Raw genomic sequence first — 27,716 nt, forward strand, 5'->3', positions numbered from 1 at the left:
AGTGCTGAAGGAATACAGGCTTCTTTCTTTTTTTTTTCACTAGTAGTTTTGCAACTGAAAAGTTTACATAAATATTCATATACCTTGAAGAATGTTTTTGTCCATCTTCAATTTGTTTTTCACACATTCCTTTTTCACAGGAATGTCACAAGTTGAATGGTTCTTCTAAATCAAAAAAAAAAGATCAAAGAAAATAAATCTTGAAACGCAGAGTATATTTGCAGAATTAGATCAAAGGGAGAAGTTCAAATTAAAGTAGTACATGGGAGTGTAGTTTGTGTCTTCATAACTATTCCATGCTTTCACCTATAAATCAATTTAAAATAATTTTTTTTTATTTCAATAAGCGTAATTAGATACACCTTTTAATCCACCCTAACAGTGCTAAAAACATCACTGTCAAAATAGGGTGATTTCTTATGAGATTTACTGGGATTGTCAGTTCCATGTTGTTGAGTTTTGTGACTCTTGATGACTTAGAATTCCTTTGCCTTGAATCAAATAAATTCTTAACACATCTGCCTTGTTCTGCAGGCTTGTAATCCTAAGTATGAAGACTTTGACAAGACTGGCTCTATATGTGCCAGTGAGAACATCAATAATACTCTGACACAGTACAGGTGGCTTGTGAGTGCCCCCACTGGCCCCGATGGTGTGACCAGCCCCATGAAGGAGGTTGACTTTGACACCTTCTTCACTTCCTCTAAGATGATTACACTTGACTCCATTTACTTTCAAGCCGGTTCTCGTGTCCAGTGTGCAGCTCGTGCTGTGAATTCAGATGGGAATGAGGGTCTTGAGCTTATGAGCCCTATTGTGACTATAAGCACGTCAGAAGGTAAGGCATCATCACCTACTGCGAAATTCACAGGTCTCTTTTGGATCCCAAATTCAGTCCTAACAAAAGCTGGTTACATGGTCAGGCATTTTAACATTACAGTCTCAGCTTTTCTTCTGTTGTTCGTAGAGGTGATGCAAAACTTAACACAGCAAAGCATTGTATAAAGAAAATGTTTTTCCTCTCTCCTGCTTCTCCACATCTTTAAATAATCCACATGGCAAACTTGTATGTTCATGAGAACAATATATAACATGCAATGGAATTAGTGAAACCTGGCTTCTGCTGGCTTTTGAATTTAACTGTAGAAATGATGCAGTACAGTCTCAGCTCTACTGGACATTGGAGAATCCACATGGGAGTGACATATGAAAGCCTAGCCAGAAGAAAAACCTCATTTGGCATTCAGGCCTCTCTGAATGCCTTTGAATTGTTGTCCTCCTTGACTAAAGACTAAAGCAACTGGTGTCCAATAACAGAGCATGGACAAAATTTTTCCCTGGTCAAAGCAGTTATAATTATTCATCCTTCTTCTGTCTCTGATACTTCCTTTGTATCCCCTCTGATCCTTTGGCACCTAACCAATGCTGAACTGGTGCTGCATTCTCTCAGCCAGCAGAGTTAATGTAGTCTACCTCCTTTGCCCAGCCAGCTCCTGAAACTTACACTGAATATCATTATGAAGCAGAGGTGAAGCACTGACATGCACACAAGTACAGTCTGACAGCACAGGCTATTTTGTTAGAGAAATCACAGATACTTTTGTTTATTGTATAATATGGAGAATGTGTAATTATCAGCAAACAAGGTCAATTGCAAAACACGGTCTTTTATTACCCTTCTGCAGCCTTTTGGCTCTTTGTGTCATTTTTGCTGCTTTTGTAGCTACACTAACTCTTGAAGTTTGTGTGAGATAAATGCCATGATTTTTCATTTGCAATATTATTTTCATTTTCTAGGCCTTTTCAAATAAATATTTTGGTTAAAACATATTTTCGACTAATTTGGGCTTTAAGAACTTTGAGGAATGGAATTTCTCTTTACCCCTGTCCTTTATTCCACATTTTGACTGTAGACTCAAGTCATCTTTGCACTAATCAGGAATCCTACACCCTAAAGAGGACTCTGCCTAAGGGTGTTGTCTATGAGGTGCTCTGTAGTGTGTGTTAAAGACAGACAAACTTGTGCTGTGTGAGCTGGTTTTGTTATATGAAACAGACTGGCTTTGTTCGTGTTATAATGAATTATTTGGATTACACTTGACAAATTAGCAGAGCTAATTAGCCCAGGCTCAGGACTGAGTTATCATGCATAAATTACTTCCAGTACCTGAGCTAACTTCTGATGTGGAAGGAAAAAAGTGCAATGAACAAAGCAACCTGCCAAAATCCTGATTATTTTCCACTTTGAGGATGCCTGACCTCCAGTGCATAGACCAAATTCTCCAAAGGAAGACAGATTGTGAAAAAAATTGCATTTAGCCTCTTTAGCAATGTTATTTGCATTTGAGGAAAAAAAACCTGAAATCACCAACCAAACCAACCAACCAACCAACCAAAAAAAAGCTATCATGTGCAGAAAAGACATTTTGTTCCCTCTTGACAGAAGTTTCCCACTTGGAGATACTGAGCAAGATGAGGTCCACCAGAACCAATAAGCACTCCAAGAGGAAGGCCCTGTGTCCTGTTTTCTTGAAATCCCTCAGGAATGGGCAAAGAGTATAGTTTTGATTTTCCATATCTGCTTGTTTCTTACTTAGACTACCTTGTGATCCTTTGGCCATCACATGACAAAGTGGCCAGAATCCACACACTTCTGCATTGAACTATGCAACTAGAATTTGATCATATGATTACAAACCTAATTTTCTGGTCCTACAAACTGGGACTAATACTGGAACACATTGAACTAACACTGGAAAGGATTACCAAAATAAGTTGTGCATTCTCCTTGGAGAAACTCAAAATTCAAATTAGCAAGGCCTTAAGCAACTTGATCCAGCTTTGAAGCTGGCTCTATTCTAAGCACAGTATTTCTACATTTCCTTTGACACAATTTTTCTAACTACATTTTTGTTACTAATGGATCAGGAGGCTCATAAAGTTCTGTGAAGGCATATCACAGAATGCCAATCCAGTGCCAAAACCAACTGAACACTGGCCAGGTATCTTCCATAAAACTTAGGGTGGTGGAAGGAGTTAAAACACATGCCTCTGAAGACCTCTGTAAGAACGTATGGAACTTGGCACTGACTTTGCAAGTAAGGTTGACACATACAACTGGAAAGGCACCGATGCAATATCATCACCGTGTTCTGAAAATGTGATCCTGTTGATCAAGGAATGATTTTTGTTTGAATCCTCTTTTGCATAAACTCCTGTCAAAACCTCTGGAAAATGCTTCTCAAAGTGTTTACTATTCATTCAAGGAAATTCTCGTTGTTCTGGATACCTGTACAGTGGAAGAAAAGTACATCTAAAGTAGTGCAAGGAAAAAAGTATAGATTGTTTCCTGTGGACTTAAAGTAAGGTTGCTTTCTCTTTTTTCCATTAGGTCTTTGTCAGCCTCGTATATCAGGAGTAGTTGGAGCAGAACCATTCTCTGCCAAACTGCGCTACACTGGCCCAGAAGATCCTGACTATGCCAATCTCATCAAACTGACAGTCACAATGCCACATATTGATGGTATGAGAAAATCAGCTGTGGAGTTAAGAAAACTTATACAGTATGCTGTTATTTGAGCTACTTTATTGGTCATATTATTTTAAATAGACAAAATAATAATATAATCTTTTAATGGTGGGACCAAAGAAAAATGTTATGAATAAAAAAGTGCAGTTTGCAACAAGGTGCATGAGTTACTGTACTGATACAGAGTCTCTGATGTGAAGAAAAGCGCTTTCAGATTAATTGCATAAATTACATAAGTTGGGCTAGACCTAAGCTTTGCAAAACTCCTTTGAAGTGCTTAGAAATACACCATTTAATTACTAGGTGCTTGTGAAAAAATCACACAATTTTTTCATTTAATAATATTTTGTAATATTAATATGCTGTGTATTAATATATTAATATGTTTGGAAATATTTTATTTGTCTTTTCATATTGTGGGTAAAATTCTCATACGTACTTAACATATCAACTTTCTTTGAATTCTAAAGTACAGGAACTGTTGTAAGTACAAAATACAAAAGCACTGTATAACAGGCTTAATGTCTGACAAATTTTGGCTAAATTAAGCAGTTCTGACAACTGACATTTAGTGATAGTGCTATAAATTAATGTTTTAGGCATGCTGCCTGTTATTTCTACAAGAGAGCTCTCCAACTTTGAGCTGACACTTAGCCCTGATGGAACTAGAGTTGGAAACCATAAATGCTCCAACCTGTTGGATTACACAGAAGTGAAGACCCACCATGGTTTTTTAACTGATGCTACCAAGAATCCAGATGTGATTGGAGAGACCATTCCCTACCAGTACAGCCCAACAATTAGAGGCTTCAATACCTTGCGCTTCTACCGCAACCTGAATCTGGAAGCCTGTTTGTGGGAGTTTATTAGCTACTATGACATGTCTGAGCTCCTCACAGATTGTGGAGGCACCATTGGGACAGATGGACAGGTATGAAACTGGTTCTTGGTTTGGTAGTGTGTTCTTATATTATTTCCCTTATAATTAATCTGTGGTAGTAGAAATAAGAGAATAATTTGGTTTGAATTAAATTTGCTATGATTTTCTCCCACCACAGGGGTATTTTGGGACAAACCAATCCCACTTTTACTGTATAGTGAACCAGCTTAGTCTTTTCTTAAAATGAAAGCCTTCTGAAGAATTGCTTTTAGCACATAGGTAGCCCTGGGTTCTTTAATATTAGTTGTGGTATGTCTTAAAAAGCAGTTTTAAAACATTGTGGAAAGACTTCTTACTAATAGCAGTGGACTGCAGTCCTACCAGCAGCTTGGCTTTGCTGATCTCTTGTTCACTGGGTAACATGACCCATCAGTGCAGACAGCACAGTGGTCTTGCATTACCCAGCAGAAAATAACTTGTTCAGAAAGCAAAAGAAGCTGCCAGTATGGAATGGCTAAAGAACAGAGCTGTGAAACTGGTTGGGGAGTTAAAAGCAAGAGATTGGAGAGACCTTCAGGTGTAGTTTGGAAAATGATTTCTAGAAATCCATAGTCATGTGGAAGGAAAAGGGTACAGCATTTCTTCTGGAGCAGTGACAGTGAAATTAATCCCTGTCTCTTCCCTGTATAATAACTGTATAAACCTGTCTGATCCCGCTCAGGCTCTGGTGTACAGTGGCTGTAACTGTTTATGTAGTTTATGAACATAAAAGTTTATGTACATAAAAATATATTTGGGGAATAATGCTGCAGGCTGGAAGAAGGACTCAGAGAAGTCTATCCACAGCTAACTCACTTTCCTACACTAGAAATACACAAGCATTCCTTGTTGAACCACTGTGAAAAGAATGAGCCTGCTTTGTGAAATGGCCTTAATTTCTCTGCTCTTTTGACATTTTGCCAGGGATCCATCTTCTGTGAGACCTCAGTAGACTTATTTGCACAAATTCTTATTTTGTTAGTCCCAAATGGCATAAAGGTGATGTGGTAAGTTCGTCGTTGCCCACAGAAACATATAGGCATGTGCAATGAAAGACCTAATTTACTACTAAAAGTGTAGTCACCAATGGACACAGATGTCTAATCAGATAAACTGATTTTTTTTGTTGTTTTGATTTTGTTACAATTACATGCCTAAAGTCCACCTTACTCTGTGGGTGTTCACAGGTAATCACACAGTCAGTTTGCTTGACAGGAAATTGTACCAGGAGCTCTTCAGCACTTGGCTAACTTCCCAGAATTCTGCCCCTCTTAACTAGAGATCACATGCTCTAAATCAGAAGATGAGAACAAAACGAAGCTACTGCCCTTCTCAGATACAGAGGCCTTGATGGATATGTCATTTCAGTGCTTTGTCATCAGTTCTGGTTCCTTGTCTGTTCCAGAGACCAGTTCAAGCTCTCTGCCTTGATGTTGGAAGCTCACTGTCCAGGATCTGCTTAGGCTTGGCCTCTTCTGAAAGCAGATCCTCCTACAGGTGCATTCCACTAGATCTATGAACCTGTCAGAGGGAAAGGGCCGGCATCCAAGCGTGGGATGTAAACCTTACACATTCCCACAAGATAAAACTGACAGCAGTCTTCACTGTTCTTAGAATGATTTAATTTCTTCATTTCTTTGACTCGTCATTCCTTTGACTATCTCCTTATGCCCAGGCAATATGCTTATTGCATATATTCTTATTTCCCTTGCAAAACAGCCATAAGCACATAAGCACACAGAACTTAAAGCATCTGTAACTATGCAAGCCACTTCCCCCTCGGTGAAAAGGAAGGAAGACCTGGTATGCATCTTTTCCATTTTAAATACTTCTGTGTCCTTTAGAGAAAAGGCTGAATAGCTGCACTAGACAAATTTGTATCTAAATAAAAACTATTTATGTCTGTGTGAATATAAACAGAGGAGGAAAAAAGTACCATTACAATATTTCAGTAAATTGGAAGAAGCTGTATATTCAGTTTTGGAGGACATGCATAAGTGGCAATTTGGCCAGAGAAGAGAGCTGTACTTTCCTTAGGCTTCAGAAGTATTATGTACTTTTTGTTAGCTCTCTCGTTTACAAGGAGAGAGGGATGAACATGAGCTGTGAGAGCCATGAAACTGCAGCTGAAGTCATCCTTTAGTGCCTTCTGGGTTATGGATAAAAGGTTACAGTGTGTTCAGTGAAATATCAAGCTGAATTACTTCTAGCGGTGAAGCATTGCCCCACAGCTGGTATGCGCTTCACTGCCCTCCCTGTTTTCCCCACCTCCATTTAATTCTTCTCCAGGTTTGGTCTTTATCTTCACATGACCCCTCCAGCTGAGAGGGGAGGCAGTCAGTGCCCTATCTCTGTGGTTGTCACCATTGTTGTTTTTTTCTCCTTCAGTGAACAATTAATAATCCTCTCCTGTGAGAGGAAAGCTGGCAGCTATGGTTTTCACCATTTTTTTTAGCAGACAAAGGAAGCTTAAATTCTATTATACAGACAGAACAGATAAATAACAAAAACACTCTTACCACATCCTGCTACCACTGCAAATTTAATATCTTGAATTTACCAGATACTTTGGCTAGATCTTTAGGTTCATACTTTTGTTTCTTGATTCTAGTTCTCCAGTACCTGTATGGTCAAACAAAGACAGCCATGTTGATTCAGACAGAGAAATTTCACAAAAAGAACTGGCAATGTCTTAAATGATGTGGACCTTCACTTTATGGGAGCTCCTGCTATGGTAGGGGAAGAAGATGAACTTTAGTAAGCAAGAAGTGAGGTGGGAGACCTCCAGCTGGTGTAGTTCTTCTGGCACAGCTCCTAGTGTTTGCTGAAGGCTGCAGCTGTCTTAGCCAGTTCCCATGAACTCATGAACTGTCATAATACATACAGAGAAGGTCTTCGTTTTCTTTTTTTTTTTTTTTTTTCCCTTTGAGGCCTTTTGATTGTGACCCACTCTCTTTCTCAATTATTCTGTGCATGAGCAAACCCTGTGTGAGCTAGATGCAGCTTTCCTTTCAGTGTACAGCTTGACGGTTTGTTCCTGGGGTCTGCCCATAGCTGAGAAACCAGGCATTTATGTATCTAAACATGGACTTAGATGTGCAGTTTAAAGAACTTCTATTTAAAAATAAAAAGAAAGACCTGTTCCTCTAAATTTAGCTAATTAATTTGGATTAGAGATCTGTCCTTGTTAAAGTTAAGGTCAGCTTTGATGATTAGCAGTTTTCTTCAGGTCAACCTGCAGTCAAAGTTTGAAATTCAATGTCTGCATTTGGATATGTCTAGGCCTTAAAAAGGGGGAACTCACCTACTTGAGGGCAGTCTTCCGGTATTTTCAAGTAGCTAATAAAGGCTGGACTTTACTTCATGGGGACATTGTGAGAGTCAAGTACTACAGACATCTCACATTCTTGAAACACAGGTTCTAAAACAATGACAGATATTCATGAAAGGAAGTGCAAAAAATGAGACAGTGAAAACCAAGCCAGTGACTGTACTTCAATAAAGTATATATTGAAGTGTTGGCCTACACTTATTTGATAGAGTGTGAAGTATCATTTCATCTCATTTCCTACTGTTATAACAGTTTGCTATATCCAGGCCGTTTGGCATATGAAGGCTTCTGTGTGGTTCTGGCCAAGTATTTTTATATGGATGTTGCTTTCCATAGTTACAGTCCGTTTCCAGACTTGGAATAGGGAAGCAAGGAAATTACCATTCACGCTAATTTTATTAACAACAGCTTGTTAATCAAGTCTTTTACAGGAATAAGAAGTTGAAGAACATATATTAAAATACTTGAATGTGTAGATTTATACCTTGAAACTATGGTAATTGAGTATAGCTGAGCAGTTCACATTTTTCTCTTCAAAAACTAGGTTTTTTTGGCCCAAACTGAAAATGTCTTTCTTCCAAAATGTTCAGTTCACATTTATGCTACACATGTTTTGGCACTGAGCATTTCAAAATCCCATCTGCAGATTTTAAAATCACTAATGTACTGCTGCACCTTATACGAGGCAGCATGCAGAAGGTTTTTATTACACAGAAACAGTATATTTCCAGCTTTACTGGATCTAGTTTTACCAAAATCATACTTTAAGATGAAAACTCACCTATTCTGAAAATCTCACTGGATATTGTAAAATGCAAACAGACAGAAATGTCTGTTTTCAGATTTTTGTATTCACTTTAGCCACCCAGTCAGGTTTAAGAAAACTCTACAACTCATGTTCCCTTGATATGGAACCTCACTAAAAGACAAACATTTTTTCTCTAGCTACAAACATGTGCTTTTAGTAAGCTGTGAAGAAAAAAAATACTATAAAGTGAATGCACCAGCTGCGTAATAAGGTCAGAGGTTAAATTTTTTCAAGGGACTGGCGTTTCAAGGCTGTATTGCATTCTCTTCTCCATTCAGACTTCTTTAAACAAACCTGCTTTGCATTTCACCTGTGACCTACCTGTCTGGGTGTCTTCTTGGGGCCAAATCTTAGTTTTGCCATACTGACATTGTGTAAACAGTTAATTGATAACATTGTTAAGCTCGTGTGACTCAAATTCACAGACATAGCAAGTAAATGAAATAGAAAATGAGACATAGGGTAATTTGGAAAATAAAAAGACAATTTTGACATAAAGTCTGTTTCATTGAGATACACAAAATAAAACATGAACATGTGTTATTTCTAATGTCTGATTCTGATTTTATCAGTACTATCACTGTACACACACACTCTGACTAGTTCTGCCCTCTGGAAATGTAAGGCAGCTAAATAAAGCACACTATAAATGTAGAACAGAGTCCATGCCCCAAACCCTTTACTGAAAATATTTTTTATTGTAGATATTCTAAATTGTTATGTGACGGATGCTCAAAATAATTGTGTTTTTTACTTAATGAAGTTTGACAGATTGCATCTGAAAGGGGAAGAAAAGAAAAACACTTACAGAAAGTCCCTTTAATACTTTCTAAGTCTTAAATGGGAATTGTCAGTATTCTAAAACAGACCTTATGCTCTGTGATAATTTATCTTACCAAAAAAAAAAAAAAGTATGAAGCTCTACTTCTTAGACCAATGTCCAGTATAAATCATGTTCTTCTCTCACACACGTGAATTTTGAGGTACACTGATGATTTTTTTTCTAAATTTTTCCAGATATCATCTGTAAGAGTCTGTTCACTGCTTGGAACAATTTCTGTCTTCTGTCTTCTCAGGTTCTCCAGACCTGGCATTGTTATGGAGTATTAGACACGATTTCCCCAGTTCGTCTGGGGTATAGCTGTAGTCTGTATTTCTCTCCTGGTATCAGAAGACTAAAATTCACACCCACTTATTATTGTTTAAAATCAGTGTTACCAAATGTAATTTTGTCAGTGCAATTGGTAAAATCTCCTGTGCATAGGATGCATGGATACATAATGCACCTGTCCTGTCCCTCCACAGCAGCTAAGCTGATCCTACACTTACACAGCTCTAAGTTACCCTTTTGGTTTCATCAGTGTCACACTGAGATATAAAATGAACAGCTGGCTACTCTCAATAGGCTTTGCATGCAGTGCTGGAAAAGAAAGATAACTCAATGGAAAGAATGTTTTCTCGTGTTTGTCTAAACAGCATTATTAGGAGGGCTGGAGAAGTCAGACTCCTCCATCTGTGTAACACATTCCATCTATTCATTTGGGGGGCGGGGAGGTGTCTGCTCACTTTGCTTTCCTCTGCAGTTGACTTCCTCTATTTTATTTTCACTCTATCAAAAAGATCCTTTCATACAGCATGTCTTCAGATTTTTCTCTTCTGCCTACAGAAGAGTAGATTCCCCCTTGTAGGAATGAGAGGCTCTTAAAAGTTTTCATTTACTGTTAGAGAGAATTATTTATTCAGTAATTCTCTGACTATCAGTGTTGTAGGTTTACCTCCACACCTGCAAATCCATGAGTGCCTGGAGAAGGGTTTGTGTGCATAAAAACTCAATGAGCTTTTAGAAAGAACTCCTGCCTCCCCCTCCATGCCATGAATCACATGTAAGGGCAGCAATACTGATGGAAGCACATGAGTACACAAATAAATTCCCAGGCTGAGGCAAGCAACCCTGCTGCCCAGACACCTCTTGCAGGTTTTACTAAAAGGGAAGAACCTTTAAATTCTACAGTCCTAGAAACTGAGAGTCTTGGATTTCCACACAGAGCAGTGGTAATCTCAAAGGAGCAGTGTGCCTGGCAGATTTGCCCCAGAAGGGATCTTGCTACTAGATTTCCACCAGGACAAAGATGAGCTCTCTAACACTATTGTCCCATTGAATGGTGGCAAGAAACCCCTAAAATGTGACTTACAAACCTCATTAATGGATTGTTTTTTATACAGTACACCTGAAGAGCCAATGATACATTGAAAGTCAAGAAAAGCCTTGGAAGGAGGAGTGTTTTTTTAGCTTGATATGTCATAAGGTACTGAGCTAGAAGGAGTTTTGTGCATCACTCTATCCAGGCCACTGTCTTAAGTCTATATGGTATCACTCCAACACTAGTAAACCTAATCTAAAACTTAACAGGATTTAATGGCCTCACTAATCTCGTCATATGCCACCACACTGAGGGCTGGAAACTCTTCTGATTTCTAGGCTGTGTTTGTCATGGCCATCTTAGGCCCGTTTGTTCCCGTGTCAGCATTATCTTTCATCATCAGTGGCCCTTCTCTGCACTCAGTCCTCTGATGTATATAGACAGCATTCTCAGTCCCTCTCAGCCTTTGTCCTACTGGGCTCAACAACATGGCTATTTTAGACTCTTCTCATCAGATAGTTTTGCCATTCCTCTGATTATGTTGATTTCTTTTTCTGCGGTCTACAATGCAAATAAGACTTTTTCAAGCATGGATGATCAAAGCTGTTCCAGATAAGCTCTCACTAGTGCTCAGTATAATGGCATGCATGCTTCTAATTTCCACCCCATTCCTCTGTTTATCTTAGGATCATAGCACATGGAGAGGGGTAGGAAGGTCATAGTTATGATGTGATCAACTCACCTAACAAAATTTCTTTCCCCTCAGTTGTGTCTAATGAATGTCTTTCATTTCTATCAGAAATCCTTGTGACTGGTTTCTATTACCTTGTACTTCAAGCGATAAGATTTCATCTCACTACTATTATTCTAATTCTCAAGGTCATTAAATTCTCACTTTGATATTCTAGTCTCTATCATTAAGCATTATGTATGCTTATATTTAAGAAAATAATGGATATATATTAAATCCTCTTCCACATACTTCTGTCTCTTCCTTGTAAGCAAACTAAATTTCAGATCTCTGACTTCAGTGTCTCATTCTTACTGTACAGCATGCCGATGTAGAACAAAAAGGCAGAGAGAAAAGCCAACACAGTTTGTCTGGTATGACCTTACAATAGTAATGCATTTTTTATACAATCGAATGTATTCATTCAGTTCTTGATACTGCTCCAGGAAATGACAAATTTTGGAGGTTACCCCTGAATCAAAGGAAAATCATAAGACACTCGAGAGCTGCATCATTGCTATGTATTTTTTTGTAGAAGTGAGAATATCCTGTTGTTATTTGGAACAATTTAGTAAATCTGTGTCCAAAATAACTGCTCAGATACTCATGCAGGTATCCCAAAGATAAACTTGCAAATTAAATGGTACTAAATAATAATATTTTTGTCTGACTTCAATTGGTCATCCAATATATAGAGAGAACCAAACTCTTTTTTTTTTCTGTTCCAAATAGAAGCTCTTGGTTGTGTTTATGTAAAACCATCAAGGAAGCGTTAATATAATTGACAACTGCAGCATCTGCAGTTGACAACTGCAGTGATAGTGTTTTACTTTTCAATGGTGCCAGACTGTTTTCAGTGGTTCCCAGTGACAACACGGTGAGGAGCAATGGCCGTAAACTAAAACACAGAAAGTTCCACCACAACATGAGAAAGAACACAGAGGGTGGCAGAGCACTGGAACAGGCTACCCAGTGAGATCATGGAGTCTCCCTTTCTGGAGACATTCAAAACCCACCTGGTCATGTTCCTGTGTAACCTGCTCTAGGTGACCCTGCCTTGGCAGGGGGGTTGGACTGGGTGATCACTGGATGGTTCCTTCCACCCGTAACAATTCTTTGATTCTATGATACTGTGTGTTTCCAAATGACTACTGTCTAAATGCTAGCACATATTATGGAATGAGTCAAACTATACAAGTTGAGAGGGGTTTGGTAGCGTAGTGTGTAGTTCAAGGAGTGTCACATGTGAAAGTGGGTTGTGGCAGCTATGAACATTTGCCTTAATGAAGTCCTTAATTAGGTCAGAGTTTTTAGTCAGTGCAAGCAGTAAATTTGTAGTTACATTATATTAGTAAAAGTTCTGTCAGTCATTTCAAATTGTAAAGCAGCTGTAAGGTGATGGGCATTCAGCCCCTTGACATGCTGCTGGTTGAACTCAGAAACAGTTTGACTTTTACACAGCTTGTAAACATCTCTGAATGCTGGGGATTTTTGATAGTGCAAAACACTCTTTTGAATGTGAGGTAATCAGGGAAATGTTCAGATGTGCAAATTTATATATGGAATTTCTATTGGAACTAAATGAAAATTAAACCACTTTTATGACTTTGAAAAGTTTCCCACTGGGAGATGATCTCAATGCCTTTTTCACATGTATTTCTAAGAAAATCCAGAATGGTCTAAAAGGATCTGGGATTCCACATTTTGAGTCAGAGATATGAGAGTGACAAAGTATTTGTAACCAAACATAAATGCGAAGTCTCTTCAGAGAAGTTCAGATCGGTGTATCCATGTAAGACCTATCTTAAGAGGTGACAGCTTACAGAAACTATTATTCTTGCCCTTTTTTCATAAAAATATACATGAAAAATACTTAATTCTTTGATAATTCCAGTGCAATTGTTTGGTACAATAAATACAGAAAGGCTCTATTTTTAAATCCATATCAACTTGCTTATTATTTTTAGTTCTTCCAGACAGTGAGGAACTGTATGATTTGTGTATTTGCATGCAGTGTTTGCATGCACAAAGGAACAAAGAGTTCCAGAGATGACTTAGTAGAGTCCAAGGACTCAGTCTTGCAATGACATCTGAGCAATTTCAGCATCTTGCAGAAGTGTTTCTTAGTTGATAGTAACAAGAATGTAAGCAAAAGAGTTGGTTAAGGCATAACCATAGAGCAAATGAAAAAGGATATTTGAAAAATTTCTAGTGCCTTCATTAGTAGTTATGTTGTATATTGACTAAAAAAACCTGAGCAAAAATCGTGAGTCAAAATTGAGGGAATTATGTTTTATCAGTTTGAAGTACAAAGATGAAGCTTGAAGGGATGTAAGCTCTGAAACGTGGTTTTGCACTTCATCTATAATTTGCAAAAAGAGAGAATTAGATTCAGTCACAGTATTTATTTCAAGTTGTCTTCCCTTTCTCTTGCATTCAGCTTACCTGTGCGATGCTGCCATTCACGATCGTTAACCTTAATATACAATCCTGGTTTTTGTAGGTTCTCAACCTAGTGCAGTCCTATGTCACGCTGAGAGTCCCTTTGTACGTCTCTTACGTTTTCCACTCTCCTGTGGGCGTCGGAGGCTGGCAGCATTTCGACCTGCAGTCAGAGCTCCGGCTGACTTTCGTGTATGACACTGCCATCCTGTGGAAGGATGGGATCGGCAGCCCACCTGAAGCAGAGCTCCAAGGTCGGTGTTGGGCTTCTTGGCATAGAACTCATGCTCTGTTACTAAGATTATAATTTGCACACAGTAGAATGGTTTTTCAATCATTCCAATACTAACAAAAACCTAAAATTATCGGTTATTATCAGTTGCAGTCTGTCATTTCCTTGCACTCACAGGTCTCTGCTGGAGTTTTTATGAAAATCATGTAATGTTGTCATCAGCTCTTTTACTGCAAAGAAAGACAATTGCATTGTTATATTTGAAGTACACATGCAAAAATTAAAACATTTCTATCTACTCAGAACTTCAGAGTACATTATGTAACCAAATTCTGGTAGCACACAAGATGTTTGCTCTTTAATGAAAATAATTGAAGTTTTTCTGTGATACATTTTTTTCTTACTTTGAATGGCCAGTTTCAGAAACTAGTGATATTTTGAAAATGTTGTTGAACATTCAAAAGAATTCAACAGAACTACATAATGGAGGCCTGTCCTCCGTGTGAGAGTAGTAAACTGTGAGACATTCTGTAAATGTGTTAGATAATGTCAGTAAATGTTGGTGAGTATAACTAGTCAACAAGTCCAACTCTATCATTGCAGAAATTATCTTTTAAAAAAGTTAATTTATTTTTTTAAATAGTGACATACAGATTTATGTGCAGGATTTAAATATATACATACATATACATGTATATTAAAATATACACCTCTGTGCTTCATTGTTCTTTTTAAGCAAATTTACTTAATATCTCCCAGCATTAAGCTTCAGGTGTTTCCTATCTCTCTCAACCTAAAGTAGAATACAGGCATCAGCTGTAATTATGTACATAGACTTACACAATTTCAGGACTCCTAGGAACCTAAAATCACTTTTTGTTTCTACTAACTGTATATGAACTACAGAAATCATTGCTATGCCATTTCTGTCCTTATGGTAAGAGCAGGAAATGAGGAGCAGCAAGGGGAATCTACAGTGCATGAAGAATGAAGCACATGTCATGCCATCCCTAAAGAATAAGCCACATGCCACAAATCATGTGGTGTGCTAGTCACCAGATAACAACCAGATCTAATCCTCTGTCTCAGCAGTTACGTGGTGTATATATGCATTTTCCGTCTTTGATGCTTTAATTTTTTTATTTCTGTTTAAGAAGCTGATGGCCACATCTTTGGAGGTGCTGAACATTGTCAGTTCCCTCTGAAAACAACCAGAGCAAAAAAAACCCCAACATATCCCAGTCTCATTTGGGTAGTATTTTTTGAGAAGTTGTTTTTCTGGGCAGGGAGGGGTTAACTAATTTCCATATTTTTTCCATAACTGTCAGTTCATATAGTAGTCCTACATAAATTCTAAGTAACATGTAAAGCAGTCAAGGTCTTCTAAAGCCCTAATTCATGCATGGAGATACAGATATTTCTATAAATATGATTGGTACAGATGATTTTGTACAGGTGTTATACATTCACATTGGTGTGTTAGGTTTCCAGCAAATTCATGGGGGAACATTCTTCTTTCCTTCTTTTTCCTGGCAAGCAGAATGGTGGTACATCACTGGCTGTTTGTAAGGGAGCGCTGAAGGAAATACCTGAGCTCTAAAGCTTTGCAGAACTCCAGAGAGAAAGGGTCTTGTCTTCAAGCTACAGCAGTAAACCACTTCTGACATGTAAACAAGATCTTGTAATCTGAAATTAGAATACCTAAGGCCTGTGTTTTGTGCCAAATTCATGCCAAAAATTGCCAACATGGCATACAAAGCCTGTCAGAAGGAGTTTCACAGATTGCAGCACCCTAGAGTAGATTACTGTGGAAGTCACAACCAGCTGCTGTAACTAATGCTGGTGGTTGCTGCCTTGGCACAGTAGGCAGGGAGGCACTGATAAAGGGTATCTCTGAAGCAGCTTTCATTGGTAGAATTCAGCTTGAATACTTGGTGAAAACAAAAGTCTTCCTTCTGCAGACCTCCTCTGGTAGCTGACCATGCTGTTGCCTGAACCCAAGCCCAGACTGTGATGTGTGGATTTTCCTCAGCCTACTACATCAGCTGTGGGGGTCCATGGTAACATGTGGAAGCATGACTTTGGAGGGAAGTTCCCTATATGCTTTGGAAGCTGTGTCATGTCGTGAAAACTCAAGGCCTTGCTGTGTAAATTCTTGTTTGAGGAGAATCTGGAGTCAACCCAAAAAGTACCAGTGGGCCCCCCCCAAACATGTGACATGGCAAGGTCTGGTGTTTCACAGGAGTGTGATTCCTCTGTCCCCTGCAAGTGGATCACTCTTGTTAATTGGTTTGTGGTGGCAGGTTCCCTGTTCCCAACCAGCATGCGCATCAGTGAAGAGGGGCGCTTGGTCGTCAACTTCAAGACCGAAGCCCGGTTTCATGGTCTGTTTGTTATGTCCCATCCTGGTAAGTGTAACCTACCTTTTAGCAGTACTACAGAAATACACACCTTTCCCAAGTTTGTTACTATTCATTTTTTGTCTATTTCTGGTTCTGATAGCTGATTTTTTTTTTTTTAATATACTATGCTCTTCAGATACAGATTTTTCCTCTGCTTGAGATTCCTTACTTGTCATTGATGACTGTACTCACGTTGTCAAACTTGTTGAAATATGCATGAACCTGATGGAAGGCAAATAGTTGCACTTGATCAAGAGCCTGAGTGATGAAGGATGAAGATCTAGGCCATTGTGTGCATTAGGGATTTATAGACACATGTTTTTAACCCCATTGTTATAATTGCTATTTACATGTATTGCCCTAAGAACTTGGATAACATTAAAATTTCTTTTCTAACTTGAAGCTTTTCTAGGATATTTAGACCTTTTTCAGAGAGCAAGAAAAAGTCTTGTATGGACACTGTATGACTCTGTTAATATAACACTCTCACTGACTTTCAATTAGTCATTGCTGAGGACCTGTTCCTGCAATTTAATCTGTTTAAACCCCACTGCCTTTATTCAGAATAATTGCAGGTGTAAGACTCTGTCTACAGACATAAATCTGAGCATGAATGCCAGCCATGGAAAAGATTATCTAACTAAATTAAATCTGCTGAAGAACAGTGAGAAGAGAAAAAAAAATAGGAAATCTCTTTTAGTTTAACTCAGGTGTTTTTAACCCATAAAACTCCTTCATGGTGCTTCTACTTTTCTTCAGCTGTCCTCTAGTGTGTCTGGTTTTCCTATCAGGCAGAGACAAAAGTGTTAAATTACTAAGAGAAATTATGTTGTGTTTCCCTGGGTTGACATTCCAAGTTTAAAACAGGAGGGATTATAGATCTCTGCCATTCCACTCTCGCTGTTTTGACTGTCTGTTAAATTTATTCTTCATACAGTTCTCGTTGTGTAGCCCAAAAGCAGCTGCTTAATAGACACCTGAATGAGAATCAAGGAGGCCCAGCTGAGCTGATTCTAATTGATTTTAATTTCAGTTAATAAAACCCAGTGCCCTGTGAAGGTATTAACATTGGCTATGGCATTATGGTTTATGAATTATTGGGAATGTTTTTCAGGCTCTGAGAGTTTGCAATGAAACACTAAAGGTGAGAAATCTGTCTCTTTGGCATGTTTCTAGCTTCATCTCTAACTTCCATGGTTCTGTCAGCTGATCACCCTGGCCTCACGTTCAGCCTCAGCCTCATCCGAAGTGAGCCAACCTACAACCAGCCAGTCCAGCAGTGGAGCTTTGTTTCAGACTTCGCGGTAAAACCTCAGCCGTCACTACGGCTTCTTCTGTCCCGGCTTGTTAGCTGGGATGGTGGTGGTACAGGTTCCTCTCTCTCTGTGTCCAGGTTCGAGACTATTCTGGAATGTACACAGTGAAGCTGATAGCCTGTACCACTGCCCCACATCAGGAGTACAGTTTGCCAGTGATCTGCAATCCTAGAGAGCCCATCACTTTTGATCTGGACATCCGATTCCAGCAGGTACCATTCCAATGACTTCTTTATCATGTTTTCTTTCTAATTTGATTCCCATTTGTTGGTCTTGTAATAATAGTACTAGAAACTGAATTTACTTGCTTATCAACAAAGCATTCCTAAATTGGTGGGACAACACATACTCCTCTCCTGATAAATAACCAGTTTTACCCAACTGGGGAAGACTGAAGTAGGAGCACAAATGGTTTTTTGTCCTCAATTCATGTCCAGTCTTTGATAGCCAAGAGGAAGCTCATTGACATTGGTTTAGGGGAGAGTTACTGTGATGTGATGGTAACATCTGGGAATTCTTTTTTTGTCTTTTAGCTTTGATAGTAAATAGTTTTATCAGGTAATTAGGAAAATATAAAACTATTATCAGAAGGGTTTAATCTGACACAAAATCAGAGTTAGGTCTCTGGTATTAAGAGGGAACATCCAGAGGAAAATTCATTCAGTCCTAAAGTAGAACTTCCTTCACTGACTGTAGAGGAAAGTGTAGGTAGGCAACACTGGTAAAATGCTTAGCTTTAAAACTCACAAAAGTGACTGAAACAAATCCAGTCCATAGCAATATGGATCATTTGGGAACATATGGGAACAGACAAACAGCATACCTTTCACAAAGCCCAGCTGTGAAGCTCTGTAGCTGGGAACAAACTGTGGAGAAATTTCTGCTGTAGAAAACATTGGTTTAAAATAAAACTGGGGGTCACGTTGGATGGCTAAGAGAACTTAGGCTGCCAGTGTTCCAGGTTATCAAAAGGGCTAGTGTGACTTGGCATGTGTAAGGAGGAAGTTGTATCATTTCTGTTATTTGGAGCCAATACAGTTAATACTGGAACAGTGTGGCTGTGGTTTCATGCTCATTAATAGCATAGATTATGCTATTAAATCATCTTACAGAATAAATCCATATCAGTCAGGGGTACACAATCACTTTTCTGTTGACTTAGCCAGAGTACACAAGGGAATGTATGCAGTCTTTATGCTTTATTTTGGCATTATGCCACCTGTGGGAGAACAGATGATTCCCGATAGGGCATTAAGTCCTGGCAAAGAAGAGAGATGATACATGATCTGATGTGAAACCTGCCTTCTCAGAGTTAACCACATTTCAACATTTTGAAGAAGTTTGAATGGAATGGGGGAGGGGAATTTATACTAGTTCAGCACTTCAGCCTTTGTCTGGCATTTCTAATCTACTTCTAGGGACTCCTAAGCAGCTCATAGCAATGCTAAACCACAACTTGTTCCTGATACTAGTATAAACAATAAGATGTTGATATTTCAAAGAAAGGTCAAAAAACCTGCAAAAATCATTGCAAAATGGTCAAAGTAGCTTAGGAATAAACCTAAATCTTATCCAGAAGTAGCCTACAAGTAAAAGATATGGCTAAGAATTATAAATAAATAAATGGATACTGTAGGAGTTATTGTATCAGATAAGGCTTCAATAATACAATATATGGAAGTTTCATGTACATCAGTTCAAAATAGGCATAAGGTGCAAAATTGCAAAAGTGTCATTGACTGTGGCTAGCTAAACCCCCATCAACAACAATTTTCAAACCAAGACCAGCTCTTTTTCTTGAGATACTCATAGTAAAAGGGACTTGGGAAGTTCTGTGGCCTATGATAATTTTTAGATCTGATCACATCAAAATACTATGTGGACTTCAAGAAGGTCCCAAAATAGCAGCAGTACAAAAGCACAAATTCAGTAGGCAGTATCTGGCACTTTACCTCTAAGATTTTCTAGTCATTCTGCAAAACTGAATAATCATTGGTGTCCACTCTTTACAAGTAAGAAACAGAAGGCTGAAGGATCAGACTGAAGGATGCAGGGAACACCTGATACCTTGCACAGGCCCACTGCATCCAGTCCTCTGGTGCCCAAGTGCTAGAAAGACATGGACCTGTTAGAGGGGGTCAGAGGAGGACCAGAACAAAGGTCAAAGGGCTGCAGCACCTCCCCTGTGAAGAAAGGCTGAGAGATTTGGGGTTGTTCAGCCTGAAGAAGAGAATGAGCTAAGGAGGCCTTATTGTGGCCTTCCAATATATAAATGGGACTTAGAAGAAAGACACAGACTTTTTACCAAGGGGCTGCAGTGACAGGAAGAGGGGTAGGTTTAGCAATCCTGAAAGAGGGTAGGTTTAGATTGGATATAAAGTAACTTTTTACAATGAGAGTGGTGAGGCACTGACACAGGCTGCCTGGAGAAATTGTGGATCCTCCATCCATGAAAATGCTCAAAGCCAGGTTGGATGGGGCTCTGAGCAACCTTGTCTAATGGAAGATGTCCTTGCCCATGGCAGAGAGGTTGGGTGACATGATCTTTAAATGTGCTCTTCACCCCAAATCACTTTGTGACTCTCTGAAATAAGTGAGTGTAGGTGTCACAACTGGACCAAAATTACTTTTGACTGTAAAGTCTGATGATAAAATGATGAGGCAGGACAAGAGTTGTTTCCCCCAGTTCTTAGTCTAATGCTCCAGCTCCCATACTGAATTACCTTCTTGGGCTTTTTAGTATGAGGCTTTTCATTTCCTTGGAAACTTTTTCTTCTGATTTCCTTCACAATTGTTTTCACTGGTCACAGGTGAGGAACCATTTTAAGAATCAAGAAGAAAGTGTATTTGTTATTTCCGTACTGGAGATTTTGGTTCAACATTTCCTTTCTTAACATTTTTCATCTTTTTCCTCTCTCTATGGCACCTGATTGAAGCAGGTAGCCTGGAACACTGTTGAGGATTGTATTACCACTGTCTCACTCTGGAATTCCCTGAATATGAACAGCATTCCATCTCCAAGCTTTGCTTTATCCCAATCCTTTCAGCATCTCCTTTCTTTCAATGTGTATGACTATTTCCTGAAGGAAGTCCTTCCATAGTCAGGATACTTGTTGCCCTGGGATGGACCAGTCTCAGGAGTGCTCTGTTCCTTGAGGTACCAAGTATCACATGGGCTTTGATCCCCTGGGTGATCTGCATTGTCCCCACATCATCTATATGCACAGTTTGATGGACATGGCAGATAGGCAGAATAAATTGACAGTTACTCTTCTCACCCAGCAGATCCTCACAGATTAGGTTTTTTATGAACTCTTACATAAAATGTCTCAAATGCCCATGAAAATAATTACACTTAAAGTACTGTCATAAATAACACAGCTGGAAACCAGTTGTGCTCATCAAGTATTTGTGAAACTACAACCCAACAGCCTGTTTTCCAGGCATTTAGAAAGAAGCATTCCAAGAGAATGGAATTATTTTTTTCTGTGCACAGGCTCCGGTGGTATGGTTCCTTTTTCTGAAGAGTAGCACTCCATTTATAAAAAGGTTTGAGCTGTACATTTTTCTTGCCAGATCCTGTTGCTTTGATAGTTTTGGGACTCTGTTGTGAAATCAACCCTTGCCCATGAGCCAGCAAGAATGTTTTCTTTGTTGATTTCTTTCCTTCCTGTCCGCACACTTATACATATATATACATATATATACATATATATGTTAGCATTTTTTTATTTGGTTAGTGGCTTCTTGTTATTCTTCCTTTTTTGGGGGGGGGGTTTTGAGATATGTGTGTTTTCCACATTGTTTCCTCAGGTACTTTCATCCTTTTGAACTTTAGGCTCCCCCCAGTTCTTCTATTCTTTGTATTATTTCCCTTTTATTATGCCGTGTCCCTTTATAGTTTGCTTTCTATGTTATGTTTTATGATCCCATGAGAAACCACTGCTGACAGCATTGATTTATTTTATTCTTTTAATGTAATCAAGGAAGAACCACAGATAGCTGTGTCAAATATATAAAGATAAATACTAGCATAAAAAGATAAAAATACTAGCATAAAAAGATGTTCAAATGGTTTGGCACATTTTCACATGCATGATCTGAGATATCCTGCAGCACATTAGAAGAACTGATACTTGCAAATAAATCCTCAGCAATAAGTGCTTTCAAATATTGACAGAGGATCAGAAGCAGGGGTGGGACTTGTGTGTGAGAATGAAAACGGGATCAAGAAACAGGCTGTGATGAGTCAGAGACAAGTTTTGAGGGAAACATTTTCCTCATGTTACCCCCACACATAAGTTTCCTTTGACACCTCCTTAGCTAGGATTTGGGAAAATGTGGTGGGAAGAAACTAACGTAGAATACTATCAAATATCACAGATGCAGATATTCCAAAAGTTGTTTGCATATAAAATACATAGGAATATATGTCTAGTACCAAGAAATCTTTTTGTTAAACTGTATTATTGCATGTGGATATGCAGAGCTGATCAGTAATGTACACTGAGAGAAGATCTTGCTATGCTTTAAGAGTTTAAGAGTTTAAGATCATGCTATGTTTTTTTCATTAAAAAGTACTTGTTGAAGAGCCTTATGCTTTTGTGGTTTTAGGTCAGTGACCCAGTGGCTGCTGAGTTCAGCTTGAACACCCAGATGTTCCTCCTCTCCAAAAAGACACTGTGGCTGTCTGATGGATCGATGGGCTTTGGGCAAGAAAGTGATGTTGCTTTCTCAGAAGGTATAACTGTGCATAGATCATGCACATTTAATTTGTGTTCCACACCATCAGGATCCTGTTGCTGTCAAAACAAGATAGGCATAAGTGTTTGTGCTTGTTGCATTAAGCTTCTTGACAAGGCTTTAATAGCTTAGCCTCAGAGCTGTGCTAAATGTTCCAGTCTAACAGGATGTGAACTGTGTGCACTGTTCACAGGCGATGTCATATATGGTCGGGTGATGGTGGATCCAGTGCAGAATTTGGGTGATTCCTTCTACTGTAGCATCGAGAAGGTTTTCCTGTGCACAGGAGCTGATGGATATGTACCCAAATATAATCCATCCAACACTGAATATGGGTGCCTTGCTGATTCTCCATCCCTTCTGTACAGGTTTAAGATTGTGGTAAGTGTTCTAATTCTGGGAGGATGCATAAATATATTTTAATTTTTTTTCCAACTCGTCTTTTATCCAAAACCCAACTGTTCTTTAAAATGTTCTCCACAGCACCAAATTTTTGACTCAAGCTCCAGGCTAACATGAACTGATGGAGGCAGTATCTCGCCATTTTCCCTCCTGGTTCTATTCGTTATCTTTTTGGGAACTGCCTTCACTAAGAGTTTGACCTAAGTTGGAATCTCAAGATGGGCTTTTTCTCTGCTTTGTCTATATCCACGGACCATAGAGAGAGTCTTAGGTGACATGCAAGTGAAGGATTGGAATTTGTTTCATATTTAGCCATCCAAAATTTAGTGTATAGTGTGAAGTTAGTCATCCAGGTTGCCTCTGTAGTCCATAGGGAAAGAGAGATACTTCTAAAGTTGGCTTAGATGATCTGATTTCCTTTCTGAAAATAACTATAGAATAATCCCAGGTAACTACAGACCTGATGCCCAACTTTTAGAGTTAACTTTAAGTAAGATGATTATATCATTAGCTAAACCCTAGCCCTAACCCTAAACAAATTTATGTGATTGTCTGTTACGAAATGAAATGAAATGAAATGAAATGAAATGAAATGAAATGAAATGAAATGAAATGAAATGTAGCTTCTTTAGACTGGGAAATAGACTTCTTACTTTAATTTCAGACTACATTTATGTATCTTTCTTATTTTAGAAGTATAGGTGTTGTTGTTCTCTAGTGTCTCCTCCTTTTATTACAGAAAGGCAAGTGATTAAATAGAAGTTAATACAAGTCAGATGGGACCACAACTGCTTCTCATGTCTTTTCTCTTGTAGTAGTATTTCCCAAGATTGCATGAAATAGCATGTGTAAACTACACAATTTATACATTGCAAGTAAATACTGAAACAGTTTTTCCTAGAATAAATAAATAAATATTTTACAAACTTTTTTTCCCCTCCATGCAGGACAAAGCTCAGCCAGAGACACAAGCCACAAGCTTTGGAAATGTACTTTTTAATGCAAAACTTGCAATAGATGATCCTGAAGCAATTCCATTAGTTAAACAGCCAGGCTCTGATGGATTTAAAGTAGACTCGACTCCTCTATTTCAGGTATGATTTCTGTAACTTTTTAACAAGAGTACTGAACCAAGAAAGACTTGTACAAGTACTGTTGTTAACTGTAAGTCAAATTAATGTCAATAGAAAGATTTATTCTGATTCCAGTGACAGTCAAACACAATTATAAATGCTTAGAAACTTCTAGATATAAAATCTAGAACACTTATTAAAGTGTTTCTGTAGGGATACTCTTGCTTTTCTCTTGTATAATTCCACAGGTTAATCAGAAATTATGCAAATTGGTCTTAGTTCTTTTAAGAATAAGATTCTTGTTGCACAGCATTGTTTTATTGCTTCCCATCTCACTTCTCAAAGTCAAAAACTTAAAAATCATAAGCATTTATAGTATACTTCATCAAAATCAAGTTGATACTCAGTATTTTCTGTACAGTTCTTTCCTTGCAAACTTGCACAGTGTGAAGCACTGGAAAGCCTAAAAACTGACAACTAAAAGGTGCAACTACTAATTAATTATATATAATCCTTCAGCTGTGTGCATTCAGCCCTTTGATCTATATAACCCAGCCAAGAGTTGTCTCTTCACTACTTGTCTCTAGTATTTGCAAAACTGCATGCACAACTCAGGTATATAAATTAGTCGGAAAAATATGGAGGAGACTTTGATCCTACTTCTGGCCATGTCAATATTAAAGATCCCATTGTAAGAACTAGAATATTTAACAAAACTTAAAACTGTAACATAACTTAAAACTATAAAAAGAGTTTCAAAATCTGCCCCCAGGAAAATGAAATCTCATTTTTTATAGGAAGAATCCATTCCCATGGATTCCAGTGCCACGATTTTTGGTCCTCTTTCTGTCAAAAAAATGAGAATATGTAGAAACAAAAGTATATCCTGAAAAATACTTGGAAAAACAAGAGTAAAAGAGAACATGTGTTATTTCTCAAAATAACAAAACTGGGCTGCAGCCATTCAAATTATCAGGCAGTAGCTTTAAGACAGTGTTCAGACAAGCCTACTGGACCTTGTAGAGGCCAAGTGTGGTATGTATCCAGGAAAGACGAGAGAAATTCAAGGAAGGTAGTATCATCTCACACAGACTGAAGGGACCCATGCAACCACTGAGTGGATGAAGTTTTCAGGGACCTGTGGAAAGTGACTGTTCCCACCTAGAGCAGGTTGCGCCGGACCATGACCAGTTGTCTTTTGAACATCTCTGAGGAAGGAGACTCTGCAGGCTCCCTGTTCCAATGTTCAACCATCCTTGCAATGAAAAATTGCTTTCTTATGTTTAGACAGAATTAGGGCCATGGCCTAATCACTTGGTAGGTTGGGCCTGGAAGGTCCTTTCCTGTGGCCCGTCCACAGCTAAAGATACTTTGTACGGCCTTTGGTACTAATAGTACCAAAACCATGCTAAGGCCACAGCTTTCTTCATCTGCACCTGGTAGCCACAGAGTCTGACCATGAAGAGGAATGGAGACTAAACCCTCTGAAAATTTTGGTAGAAAACACGACTCCTCTGGTGCACGTTGGCACGTAGTCAGGGGTTATCTGTGCATGATTTTGAAAGTACTTGTCGAGAAAAGAGACTGATTTCCTCTGCATTTAGCACTGCCCAGATTGTGTATTTGTGTGTCTAAATAATACAAAAAATGTTTCTTCCCAGGTGTCTTTGGGTAGGGAGTGGTACGTCCATACAATCTACACTGTGCGCTCCAAGGAGAACTCTAACCGCGGAATTGGCAAAAGAAGCGTGGAGCACCAGTACCACTCGCTCCTCAGCGCTGGGAGCCCAGGAGGCTCCGCACAGAGACGGCAGAAGAGGGGAGTTGAGCAGGCACCAGAACTTGCGAGAGACATTGGAGTAGAGAACAACCGAGGAACGAACATACAGCACATAGCCCTGGATCGCACCAGCAGGAAACAGGTGCCTCAAAGGGAGGTTGCGGTCAGTGGTGTTCTCCCCAGGGAACTGAGTAACCAAAGTGCAGGAATCAGCATAGTCACAATCATAGGTGGAGCTGCTGCCGTTTTCCTTGCCATCTGCTTAATTGCAATTATCGTTTTGCTGCTAAAATGGAAACAAAATTCTGACAAGAAGGAAAGCACAAATGAGTCGGGCAGCAACGAGCCAATGATGCTACCACATAATTACAGCAACGACAGCTCTGAGGTTTGATTCCAAGACCACAGGATTCAAGTCAGACCCTGCAGAGTGCCTCAAAAAAACCCTTGAACTGCACATTTCTAGCAGCAGATAATGGTGACTCATGAGGAGTTCATGTATTTCTAGGTGTACTTGAAATTTATTATCCTGAGCTCTTATTGCCGTTATCAACATTAGAAGAAGCTGAACCGAACCTCCCACTTTGCACGAAAGGAAACGCTGATATCCCTATACCGTGAACTAATCTTCAGCAGCTAATCAAGGGACTGCATTGTAAGGGAGAGATTATTGTTGTGGTTTTGTATTTTCTGACATTTCAAAATAAAATAAGCTAATACAGAGGTGCTATATATCCTGTCTGCAATAAGAGAGGACATCTATTTCTTCAGAAACACGTAATACTTGAGAGGAGGAATCCTTACACTCTTCTGTTAAATTTTGTACTGTTTCTCACAAAAAACAAAATGTCTACAAATAGTTTGAAAGGTGATGGAATGCCTTCAGCATGGATCCTCCGTCCTATAAGTTTTTGACTTCACTTAATCTGTACCAGTGATTTATTTTTATTTCTTTTTACTTATATGTAACTGAACTTTTTCAAAAGACAGCTAGATTATACAGCATAGCATTATAAACAGTTGCATGTCACAGGATCCAATACGTACTCCTCCCTGCAAATTCCTATTCATCTATTTAATCTGAGACTTTTTTTTTCTTATTTATGTTTATATAGAGCCAAAGAATGCAACAAATCCAGAAAAAAATTTTGGTTTTTATTGGCACTGGATGCTTATGTCCTCTTAAGTTTATAATGGATCATGGAAGTGTTGTAAGGTAAATTTTATTTCTTAGTGCATGTCCACTGCTGAGAAATGCAAGCATTAGTATTTCAGTACCTAGAGAAAATGATAGTTAGATTCAAAATGCAGAGGACAAGGTTCTGCTGAACTGGGCCTAGGAATCATGATATTGAATCCAGCATAGATAGTTGCTATACTAAATAGCAAAATGTGAAGAAAAAATTAACATTTTATTGAATCAAGTAGTATTTATTGCTGTATAATCATAGCACATTTTGACAAACATGCTGGGTCATTGTTGGGCATTTTTTAACAAGTGATTACTTCTGCAAGAGTAATTCTACTTTTCTCTCAGCATTCTTGATTTAGGTAACATGACAAGTTTGGATCAGCAGTGTCCTGTGTCAGTTTTTATCCAGACGGGACCTGTTCTGTCCAAAAGATGTTTTTATCCAGACAGGACCTGTTCTGCCCCTGTCAAATCCTTGGCTACGAAAGCTGTGTAACCTTCAGGAAATGTCCCTTTTGTCACACTAGCATTTTGTGTAAGCCCTTTAAGTCATACAATCCAAGAATGGCCTGGGTTGGAAGGACCTTCAAGATCATCATGGTTCAACCCCACAGCCATGGGCAGGGACACCTTCCACCACACCAGGTTACTCAAAACCCCATCCAGCCTGCCCTTG

At 38.8% G+C, this 27,716-nt stretch overlaps 1 protein-coding gene across 1 annotated transcript in view; it reads left to right on the forward strand.

Moving 5' to 3' along the window:
* The window catches only part of FREM2 (FRAS1 related extracellular matrix 2), a gene marked incomplete at both ends in the record, with an annotated part of 118,504 nt that extends 92,262 nt beyond the window's left edge, over window positions 1-26,242 (forward strand). The window contains 11 exons of the mRNA XM_082279061.1: window positions 535-838; window positions 3,392-3,523; window positions 4,129-4,460; window positions 13,962-14,154; window positions 16,436-16,540; window positions 17,711-17,838; window positions 17,928-18,062; window positions 22,465-22,591; window positions 22,787-22,974; window positions 23,943-24,089; window positions 25,730-26,242. Of these exons, the coding sequence (XP_082135187.1) occupies window positions 535-838; window positions 3,392-3,523; window positions 4,129-4,460; window positions 13,962-14,154; window positions 16,436-16,540; window positions 17,711-17,838; window positions 17,928-18,062; window positions 22,465-22,591; window positions 22,787-22,974; window positions 23,943-24,089; window positions 25,730-26,242 (2,304 nt within the window). The remainder of the gene's footprint in view (window positions 1-534; window positions 839-3,391; window positions 3,524-4,128; window positions 4,461-13,961; window positions 14,155-16,435; window positions 16,541-17,710; window positions 17,839-17,927; window positions 18,063-22,464; window positions 22,592-22,786; window positions 22,975-23,942; window positions 24,090-25,729) is intronic.
* Between the last annotated feature and the right edge of the window lie 1,474 nt (window positions 26,243-27,716).

The sequence above is a fragment of the Coloeus monedula genome (assembly GCF_965178545.1).
Source record: "Coloeus monedula genome assembly, chromosome: 3".
Classification (NCBI taxonomy): domain Eukaryota; kingdom Metazoa; phylum Chordata; class Aves; order Passeriformes; family Corvidae; genus Coloeus; species Coloeus monedula.